Below are 11,290 nucleotides of genomic sequence, written 5' to 3' on the forward strand. Positions count from 1 at the left end.
GTAACATAGTAAGTTTTTGTATATAATTAATCGGTGTGGACAATCGACATTTTTGACTCAATGTGTCGAAGTTAGTACTTAAGAGATCATTTTCAATATTCGCAGCATATAACCCTCACTATATAGCTAGGGTATTTGACAGTCGCATTCACCTGATCGCTTCGCCCAGGGAGCGGGTGCGGGAGCTATTTACCAATTGGCGACTCATTTAGCATTAATTATATTTACTCAGCTCCAAATTATTTAAATATTGTGCTGTAAATTCATTTGCTGCAACAGCTGTGTTTGGGGGCCTTTGCAACCACCGCCACACCCCTGCGTCTGTGCTGCTCTGGCGGCAGCAGCTCATAATGTGCCGTTCGCATTCCAAATGTTTGCGTAGCGGCGACTGCGGCGACGACGTCTGTGCCCGTTTTGCAGTTGGTATACCCTGTTTGTGGCATGGCAAACGGGTGTACCATATGTCGGCCATTAATAATTGTTGTGGCAAGCAGAAAATGTGAATGTAATAAACAGGGTATGCGCTAGTCGAGCACTCCGCAACATTCTTACTTGCTATTGCTGCTGCTATTTGTGGCCTTTGCTATTGGTAACGCGAGGCAATCAGAGCGTGTTGCTGGCTGTGGCACAGACGCTGCCTCTGCCTCTACCACTGCCGAACGTGACAAATTTTACAAAATGCAAAGGAAGAAGCAGCAAGAGCTAAATAAGAACAACAGCCGCGCATAAAAATAACTGCGGCACAATGCAAAATTTGTGTGGCATGTAAAAATTCTTGTGCGACAAGCGTCTCGACATTATTGAGCCAAATACCACCCATAGCAATGGTCACCGCTGCCAACGCCGCCCACTGTCAATGTCAAAAACGCGCCGCAAAGTGCAAAGTTCACAGGGCCTGGGACAACAAGAAAAAAATAGAGATTGGGAGTTAGAGAGAGAGAGAGATAGAGAGATAGACGAAACTCCTACAGACACAAAGAAGCACATGTACAGCCGTGGTAAACCAGCTGCAGCTGCGCCTGGGACCCACGCGCTTAATTTTTGTCAGCTGCAACGCGCGACTTTCACTTTGCGCGTCAAAACCCGTCAAAGCTGCCGCCAGAACAGCCCACGCGTTCAAAAAGCTAGTCAAAGCCGCTAGAAATTCGAAAACATAAATGATAAACGTAATGATCCTTGCGCAACTCTCCTCAGTGAATCTCCACTCTCTTTTTTGCGCTGGCTCTCTCTCTCCGCCTCTCTTTGAACGCTACGGGCGCGCTGTAATAATCATTTATCATATTTCAACACTTTGATGCTTTAAAATGCATTTTAAATCAATTTCGTTACGTTTCACACATATTAACGCTCTCCTACTCTCCCATTCTCCTACTCTCCCACTCTCTCTTTTTTCTTCATTTCTATTGCGCATGTGTGCGTGGTTCAGGCGCAAAACACTAAAAACTCCAATGTCGACGTCGCTGCTACTGCGCTGCTGATGTCACGGCTGCATTCTATCAAAAGCTGACAGCGACGTTGGCAGCGCTTTCCATTTTTGTTGTTGCTTTTTTTTTCTGTTTTCCTCTCTGCAAATGCAAATGCTGGGCATGCATATCTTCTGCCTGGGGTATATATGCTGCATAACTCATAACTAACTTTTTGAAAACGTATTTATTTTGCATGACTGATTTGTTAATTGAACCATAATAAGCGCTAATATCTTTTCTTTTTTTTTTGCACATCTTTTTTTGCTGATTATCAATTTTGTTATTATCATGCTAAAACGATTTGCGTAGCATTTTGTAGTCGAGCAGACGTATGATAACCGCTTCCAACATTTTTTTCATGCTTCGTTACTCGAACATTTTGTTTGCACTTGTTGCTGTTTTGGTTGTTGTGGTCGATGTTGTTGATGTTGTTGTTGTTGTTGCTGCTGCTGCTGCTGCTGTTGTGCTGCACATGTGTTGCTCAGCTCAACTTGTTTATGCAGACATCTATGAAAAGAGCAGCCCCCTTTGTCCCCTTCAAGCTTGAACCGCAACGCACATGTGTTGACTGCGAGGTCTACCTCTTCTTGCCCGCTCTCTTTGTCTCTCTGATACTCTTTCTTGGCTCGTATTATTTAACAGCTGTTAACCGCTTTACAGCCCCAATAGTTGCTGCTTTTCCCGCTCGCTGTAAATGTAGCGTAAATTTGAGTTTAGCTTAGAGATTTTCTGTATATTTTTAGATAAATAAACAAAAATAAAAAACAATCTAATTGTACATATGAATACATAATTACATATTCTTGCATACTATATTACTATCGTTGTTATTGATGTTGTTGTTGTTGTTGATGTTGTTTTTGTAACTGATGCGACACACACACAGATACACACACTCGCACACACACGCACACACAATTTCGTCACACAATTTGCTAACAACAACAAACCTAATTTTTGCACTTTTTATCTGCTGCCGTCTGGCGCCACCTGCAGCCTACGATGTCGACGAACTAGTACCGCCATCTAGCGACGAGATCAAAGAGGGTCAATGGATGGGCGTAACTGTACGCTCCCAAGGATTAGCCAGCAAAGTAAGATCAACGTGAGTTAATTGAACTATATGAACAGAGATTCTTAATTTGTTTTCCCGATCAGGTGCTCGTCTGTGCTCATCGCTATGTGACAATACAGCGAGAAAATCGCTATGGACAGGGCCTCTGCTATGTGCTGACCAACGATTTACAGTTCGACGAGGTCTACGAGCCCTGCAAAGGACGCCCCACTCAGAGGTAGGTCGAAAAAAATAAACATTAAGCTTTGCAATAAATTGAGTTTGGAAGAGAGTTAAGATTAGAAAGGCTATTTCAGATTTCTAAAATAGAGAATCTTGGATTACTAAGAAAAACTATAGTTGTAGCGAAAAGATACCCAATTTGGGGAACTCTATAAGCTATATAATATCTGCCTACATACGAAATTATGATTTCCAATTTTCGGAAACGATGTAAATAAAGCAAGAGGAAAAACATAAATTTCCCAAAAATTAATCCATTCGGAATGGTAAATTTGTCATGGCCAGGTTCGACTCATGCCTAATACGAACCCTACTCCTGCTTTGACTGCATTAACAAAAAAGTGTCAAGGTGAAGTGCCTATAAAGATATTTCAAAACTCAGTCAGCGTGGGTTGGGAGAGGACGGAAAAGTAGGAACTCAGCGCGTGTCTAACTTCAGTTTAGGCCAATTAGCATGCAGCGTGTGTGGTGCGTGGTAGATGTTGGGGCAGGAGGAGGACTACAAATATGGTGACAGGAAAGGACAACTCAAGGGTAGGGGCAGCACGGACTAGCTGGTCAGGCGTGACTGCGATGACGTCGCCGTTGCAGGGGAGAAATTTCAATTTATTTAAATGTCAGCGCATGAGGCAACGCAAGCGGCCGTCAGATATGAATCGGGTAGGGTAGGGGTACGGGTAGGGATAGGGCGATTATGCTGTGGGGGCTTGCCTTGCGTAAACAGGGTCGCACCGCACCCAAAAAATACAATAGAAATAAAAACAAAAACAACGAATAAACTGCTATGTGATGTGATATGGCACATATGAGACATGCTCCCATGGAGATGACGTGGACTTGGACATGGACATGGACTTGGACATGCAATTTTTCATTGCGCTGGCATCGCGTGCCTGGTCCTGGACTCATTATACACTGTTCTTGAAAGTATAAACGCGGTACACTGGACCTGAAATGAACACGACTTAGAGTGGCCTAGCACTAAAAAGGTATCCTTAGTATATAATATATATATAGGACTAGTCCTAGAACCTAGTTCAACAGTAAGCCGCCTGTTCTAGTTTCCCTTCCACCGTTAGGCTTCGTAGGGCACACTCGAAAAAGAGCATTGCGGCGTGGGTAACAGCCGACGTACAACTTGCTTACTCATTCATTAATGCCACAAACCCATTTAGGCAACACGAGGACTACGGCTTCTGCCAGGTGGGCACCTCGGGCGCCCTGCTGGATGACAATACCATGGTGCTGGGCACTCCGGGCCCCTTCACTTGGCGCGGCGCCATTTTTGTGACGGAGGTCGGTGGCGAGTATCTGCAGCGGGATAAGAACATGTACTACAGTGATCACTCGGATGCCTCGTCGCCCGTGGACAAGTACAGCTATCTGGGCATGGCCGTAACGGGCGGTCGCTACTTTGGCGAGAAGATGTCTTATGCGGCTGGCGCGCCACGCTCGAACGGCCACGGTCAGGTGGTCATCTTCGACAAGGCCAACACGAGTCCCATACCAGTGCACATGATCATCGACGGGGAGCAGTTCGCCTCCAGCTTTGGCTACGAGCTGACTACGGTGGACATAAATGGGGATCAGAAGCCAGATCTGGTTGTAGCGGCGCCCTTTTACTTCTCCAAAAACGACGGAGGCGCTGTCTACATATATCAGAATGAAAATGATATGCTGCCCAAGAAGGCGACTCTGCGTCTGACCGGCGCCCTGGAGAGTCGCTTCGGCCTGGCCCTGGCCAACATTGGGGACCTCAACAAGGACAACTGCGACGATTTGGCCGTGGGCGCACCCTACGAGGGCGACGGCGTTGTCTATGTCTATCTCGGCTCGCGTCAGGGCCTCAACGAGAAGCCATCGCAACGCATCCAAGCCTCCGAGCTGGGTCGCAATCTGCCACAGCCCATAACCAACTTTGGCATCTCCATTGCGGCCAATACGGATCTCGATGACAATTCGTATGTGGACCTGTTGGTGGGCGCGCCGCCAGCCGTTGTAGTTCTGCTCGCGCGACCCATCATCAACATTCAGACGTCGTACCGTAGCACCGAGCTGCGTAACATCGATCCGAATCGGGCTGGTTGTCGCGAGGATGTCTCCACGAATCTGACGTGCTTCACCTTCGAGGCATGCAGCAGCATCGATCCGCACGAGCAGCAGAGCAACGAGCTCAACCTCACCTACACCGTCGAGGCGGAGACCTTTGAGCACAACAAGAAGTTCGCTCGCGTCTATTTCGACAGGGACAACAAGCGCAGCAATGTGATTAGCCGCAAGGTGCGAGTCCCCACGAACGGACGCCTCGAATGCCAACGGATCACGGGCTATATCAAGGCCAATACGCGAGACATCCAGACGCCGATACGGTTCCGCCTGGACTGTAAGCTGGAGGAGCAGGAACTCGCCGATTCACCTCTAACGCGGCTCAATCCCATTCTGGATCAGACGCAGGCCTACATCGAGTTCGAGGGCACGTTCCAAAAGGATTGCGGCGACGACGACCAATGCGAAAGTGACTTGCGACTCAGCGCGGAGCCGAATCTGACGGCCGAGGGTAAGTCAATGTAGCTGAGTATATATTACCATAATTAACATTTCGACTCTTGCTCCTACACAGATGGTAAGTACGCACTGATACAGGGCAACAAGACGGAACTGGAGATCACGGTGAACGTGAGCAACCTGGCGGATTCGGCTTATGAGGCGCAGCTCTTCATTGTGCATCAGAAGAGCGTCTCCTACATAGCGACCAAGAAGCCGGTAAGTTGATTCAGATGGCTCAGATTAGTCGGGAGTAATTTAGTTTTGGCAACTTAAACCTGCGCAGACGAATGCAACGTGCAACAGCTTTAACGAGACTATGGTGGCCTGCAGCTTGGGCAATCCGATGCTGAGAGGCACCAGGATAGATGTGACGATACGCTTCGATCCGAACAGCTTGGAGCTGCAGCAGACGGAAATGCAGTTTCATATCTTTGCGAACACCACCTCCAAGCTGGTGGGTCCACAGCTATCTGAGCGCAATGTGACAGTGCATGTGGTGCGGCGAGCGGAGCTAACAGTTCGCGGCTGGGTCAATCCAGAGCAGAGCTTTTACAGTGGCGCCTCCAAGCTGCAAGATTCGCCCATGGAGCTGAACGATGTGGGCTCGCCGCTGGTCCACACCTATTCCATCTTTAACGAGGGTCCCTCCGCGGCGCCCAAGGTGCAGCTGCTTATATATGTGCCGCTGATGCTGGAGAGCGGGCATGACAAGGATCTGGAGCAGGGCAAAGTTCAGTACTTGCAATATCTGGAGGAGAAGCCCAGCATAGAAACAGGCCAAGGCGAATGCACTGTGGCCCCCGAATATATCAATCCACTGAAGCTGGCCTCCAAGGCGGCCAGCAATCTGCGTAGCGCGCCCTACCTGATGGCTCCCGCAGCCATGAAAAAGTCGCCCTCGCATCGCCAGCAGCAGCTGAATAAGACGCACAGCTTTGTCCAGACGCAGCACTGGAGCCAGCAGAAGTCTAGCCAGGAGCACGGCCTAGCGAATCGACTGCCGCGCAGCACTTTCGAACGAATTGTGAGACCCGAACGATTCATGGACGGACGCGACTCCGGCGTCAAGAGCAAGGCACAGCAAATTGTGGAGCTCAACTGCGACAAGTTCACGGCGCACTGCATCAAGATTCAGTGCGAGTTCTATGCGATGCAAGCCAAGACCGAGGCACAAGTGACGCTTAAGGCGCGGCTATGGAACTCGACGCTGGTCGCCGAATATCCCCGCGTCGATCTAGTGCGTATCATATCCACGGCCATGGTCAAAATACCGAAGGACTTTCACGTCGAGCAGGTGGAGAACAACGACAATATTTTGGTAAGTGGCGCAAAGATCGAAAGTCGAACGATTCTCACTTATTCTCTATTGTTGCTGCTTGGCTTAGGTGGAGACACGCGCCTATCCCGAGCTTCTAGACCAACAGCGCGAGAGCTTTCCGGCGTGGATCATTGTGTCCGCGGTGCTGGGTGGCTTGCTGCTGCTCGCCATCTTTACGTATGTGATGTGGAAGTGCGGATTCTTTAAGAGGCAGCGGCCAACAGATCTGACGCTCAGTGGAAATCTGGAGAAGATGAATGAGGAGAAGCCCTTCCTTGCTGCCAAGAGTGGCCATAATGTTTTCTAACAAGAGGGTACCGTCGGCTGGGATCTGGTGCGGCGAATTGCCCCGCGGAGGAAGCGCAACAGGCTACGCCAGATGCGGCTACACTACAAGAAGCAGCAGCAGCAGCAACAGCAACAACATCAACAATATGCTTTACCCTGCATCTGCAACAACAACAACAGCAATAACAACAACGAGGACGAGGAGGAATTCGATGTGTTGTCCTTGACGCCGCCACCGCCGCCTTTGAGCTTAATGAGTTGGGGCAGCGACGGCTACTACCAGGCTAGCGCCGCCTGGTGGGGCCACATGTGAGCAGCTCAGGCTGTGCCTAAATCACAATCCAGACGCCTATGTGCCATTACGTTTACTTTAGTTTGGGCGTCCAGCTGGGCAAAGGCGAAATGGAATCTCCTTTGCCGGCCAGCTGCAGCGTCCGTTAAATCAAGACTAGTTATGAAGGGCTTTCGACCAAAGTGTCAGCATACAACAATCAATCAATCAATCAATCAATCAATCTACCAACCGATCAACCGAACAAATGTCCAATCAAACTTGAAGCTAAGATTTCTACCTCTCTCCCTCCCTCTCTCTCTCTCTCTCTCTGTCATCATCACTCGTGCTACTAAAAAAGTGACTTATATCTACTGCTTTCTATTGAAAGCAAATCGCTTGATCCATTGCTGAATACCCGAAGTTATTTCACTTGCAGTTCGTTCGTTCAAGGTATGAAAGTGGACCATAGTTATTTCCTCTATGCCATATTTCATTTAGCCAAAAGTGCACGCGCACGCTATGCTTTGTTGTCTTCTGCTTGTGTGTTGCCCTGCCGCTTGCACTGGCTCAGTGCAGGCGACCGGGCAACACACTTAGCTGTCGATCATATTCCAGCTGCCTGAGTGAAGGCTTGACTAGAGAGTTACCTAGTTTCTCCCTCTTCCTCCTCCTCTGCCTCCTCCCATACCACTTCCTGCTCTTGTTGATAACATGCTATGAACACAATTGTGCATTTAGGAAGGAGTCCAGCTTTTTTGTACTATATTTGTTATTTGTATAATGCTTAAGATCGTGACGTGAAGATTAGGTCTAAGAAACGCAAAATGATTCCAATTATTTTTTAAATAATCTGACCATTCAAAACTACTGCCACTGCCAGAAGGTACATTTCTAAACATACCTATTAAAATCCATCTCAAATACCAGATTCCAAATTCTCGAAAACGTATCTAGTTTGGAATGACGAAAGTATTAATTCTATATTCATACCAAACTACGGAGATCAACGATTAAACAAATAGTTTTTGACTCCATGTAATTCACCCCATTTGAAAGTTGGATTTTCTTCGTAATGCTAAGCTTAACTTAATTGCACAAGCAAAGGAAAACACGTTAAGAAATGAATTTAGAAATTCAATTTGTAGTTAAAAATATTGTAATTGGAGAAGCGTATGTTTAAGCTCCAAAGTGCATAGAATACATTAGGCTATAAAATTATCGATATATATATATACTTATATACATATATGCATATGTAGATATATGTTTCAGTTAATATTACATATATATATATTGTAAGTGTATATAATATTTTTTTTTCCCAATTAATGTCTTTCTACTACTTGGTAATTGTATATAGTTTCAATAATTTTAATAATTATTTCATTAATAATTTCAAATAAATTTAAACACGTTTTTTTTTAAAACTAAAACAAAGAGTGGCGCCATCTTTGCGCAACTGCAGTTACTAAATTTCTGGTGTCGCCTAAAAGTATGCTACATTTTATTTTATTTCTATGGCTTGTGATATGCTGCAAACAGCCGCTTGTGTGTTTCGATAGCAACAAACTCGATAGCTTTGGCCGCTACAGTTGAATTGAGTTTATGGACAACAAATTGCGTATAATTCGTAAAGATTTTCTTCAATCTTGGTTACTTAATATGCTAAAGATATAAAAAAATCAATTGAGCAATTCAACATTCAGATAGCCCAACATGTAGCAACTTTATTTATATATTCTATATTTCCACATTTCTAGATAATTCCAACATATATATTACAGATAGCAATCCTTGTAGGCCCACAGCGAGAATTGGCCAACACTGCAAACTGCAATTGGCGCCATCTATAAGCAGTCAGTGCAACCATAGATATTCCCACAATCCAAATTCAAATTTACGTTTGTTTTTTTTATAACGGTTTTTATTTTTGCTTGCTTATGAAACTTAAAATTCGCCATAAACTAAATGGTTTTTGTTTTTGTTTTCACTTCAAATAATTGTAATTTATTTAATTAACTATATAAGAATACGCACACAAAATCAATTAGTGCTCAATGGAAGCAACTGTTGCAACATTAACAAAATTCATGGAGTACAGTTAGAAATGTTGTTTGATACAATATGTTGTCTTTTTCGTTGTAGTTTTTGTTGTTGTTTGTACATGGTAAATATATATATTTATATATAATAAAAACGAGAAAAATTTATATTTATTCATAAGAAAAAATGTAACTGGCATTGTGAAGAAAGCAATAAGACGATAGGTCTATCGTTTATCGTTATCGATCAATGTGTAAGGGAAGACATCGTTAAACAAATTTTGATATTACATTTTTTTTAGTTTTTGTTTTCGTTGCGAAAGGGAAGAGCAAATGTGCTTAAATATTTTTTTTTGTTTTTGTTTTCAAGAACCAAAACTTAAATGCATAAAAAATTAAATAGAAATATTTATGTTTTATATGTATATATATGTGTATATATAAATCATCTAGAGTATAAGTATAAGAGATAGAATGTAAACGTAACCTTTTTCATATTTAAATACATACCAAAAAAAATATATAAAATATTTATATAAAAATAATAATGCAAAATAATATAATAATAATAAATAATAAATATGCTGCTTGCACTTGTTGCTTTTACTTTGTCTCGTTTGTTTGTTTTGTGTTTTTTTTTTGTTAATTTTTTTATTTTTAATATTTTTAATATTTTTTTAGTATTTTGTTTTGTGTATAAAATTATTGTTTTAAGGCACTTTGAGAATTTGATTTACATCCATTTTCAAGTTGTTTTTCTCTTTGTTTAATTCTTCTTCTTCAATTTGACATAAATAGTTTATATAAAAAAAAAAACAATTATAATAAATAAAGGAAAATTAATTAAATATGTGAATTATTTAGTTGTTTTTTTGTGCTTGTATAAATTAGTTGTTTTTTTACAGCTCACATATATAGATCGGTATGTATATATATATATATATATTTAGGTGTATATATATATATATATATATATATAGCTTTATATTGTATAGCTAACGTTTGAAGGCAACTCGTAAAAAATGTTTACAAAAATTAAATAATAATTTAGTTTAATTAATCAATTGCTTTTATGTTAAGGCTTAAAAAACACTTTTCCTGTTCATGCAACAAATTTGCAAATTTAGGGAAAAGAACACGCTTAATTACATAATTAATTATTAATTAACACTGTACTCAGTTTTTTTTTTCGCTTTTTTTCTTTTTTAAATATATATAAAGAAGTTGGAAAACAACAAGTTATCAACAAGGGATCAACGAAGCATGTTTGCCGATCGCGTTGTTATCGGTTATCGACTTGATGGCTTAGCGTTCATCTGCTCATCGCCTACTGTTTTCCTCCTCTTTATAAATAGTTTTAATAGTTTTTTTTTTGCATGTCGCTCTATATTTATGTAATAGATATTTGTGTTTTATATATTTAAATATAAATAGAAATTACTTTTTGTATTTTTTTTAACTGCACCCAGAAGAAAAAATTGCGTGTAAAATAAATTAAAAAAAAACTATAATTATACATATATATATATATATAAACATATATATGTTTATATAAATGTCTCTGTGTTGTTTATGATTAACAAATTTAATGTATTCGTTCCAAGCGCTTAAGCGTCAATATCGATATCGATACACATCTCGCGCAAACTTGGGGCAATATTAAATAAAATTATCAATGGTCAAAGAAATGTGTGTGTGTGTATGTGTGTGTGTTGGTTTCATAAATTATTAACAGTAATTGTTTGTATGTAAATATTTATATATGCAAAAAATAAATTATGTTTTTTCTCTCTTTACAAAAAAAATAAAATAAAATAAAAATTAAAAAATAAAATAAAATTCAAATAAAAAATTACAAATTTACGGCAAAAAAAAACTTCAAAAAAAATTTGTTGTTTTGTTTGTTTGTTTTGGAGGTATATCAAATCAACTCTCGTGGAATAACACAATGTATATATATCATAATAATAATCGCTATCGTTACCATTATCGTTACCGTTATCGCTACCGTTATCGCTATCGCTATCGCTATCGATAGAGCATAGAATTCAACTCTCA

General features: G+C 41.9%; 2 protein-coding genes across 2 annotated transcripts in view; both read left to right on the plus strand.

The window, feature by feature from the left end:
- LOC111598182 (integrin alpha-PS1) overlaps window positions 1–6,944 on the plus strand; it is a 51,498-nt gene extending 44,554 nt beyond the window's left edge. Inside the window, exons 4-9 of the mRNA XM_023313280.2 lie at window positions 2,463–2,560; window positions 2,625–2,758; window positions 3,939–5,320; window positions 5,384–5,526; window positions 5,594–6,628; window positions 6,696–6,944. Of these exons, the coding sequence (XP_023169048.1) occupies window positions 2,463–2,560; window positions 2,625–2,758; window positions 3,939–5,320; window positions 5,384–5,526; window positions 5,594–6,628; window positions 6,696–6,935 (3,032 nt within the window). The 3' untranslated portion in view covers window positions 6,936–6,944. The remainder of the gene's footprint in view (window positions 1–2,462; window positions 2,561–2,624; window positions 2,759–3,938; window positions 5,321–5,383; window positions 5,527–5,593; window positions 6,629–6,695) is intronic.
- A 52-nt stretch (window positions 6,945–6,996) lies between these two features.
- Window positions 6,997–7,229, plus strand: LOC111598184 (forkhead box protein O-like). Its single transcript, XM_023313282.2, has one exon. The coding sequence runs from the start codon at window positions 7,008–7,010 to the stop codon at window positions 7,227–7,229; it is 222 nt and encodes a 73-aa protein (XP_023169050.2). The 5' UTR covers window positions 6,997–7,007.
- Window positions 7,230–11,290: the final 4,061 nt, after the last annotated feature.

This window comes from Drosophila hydei, unplaced genomic scaffold (assembly GCF_003285905.1).
Source record: "Drosophila hydei strain 15085-1641.00,03,60 unplaced genomic scaffold, DhydRS2 tig00000090-arrow-arrow-pilon, whole genome shotgun sequence".
NCBI lineage: Eukaryota > Metazoa > Arthropoda > Insecta > Diptera > Drosophilidae > Drosophila > Drosophila hydei.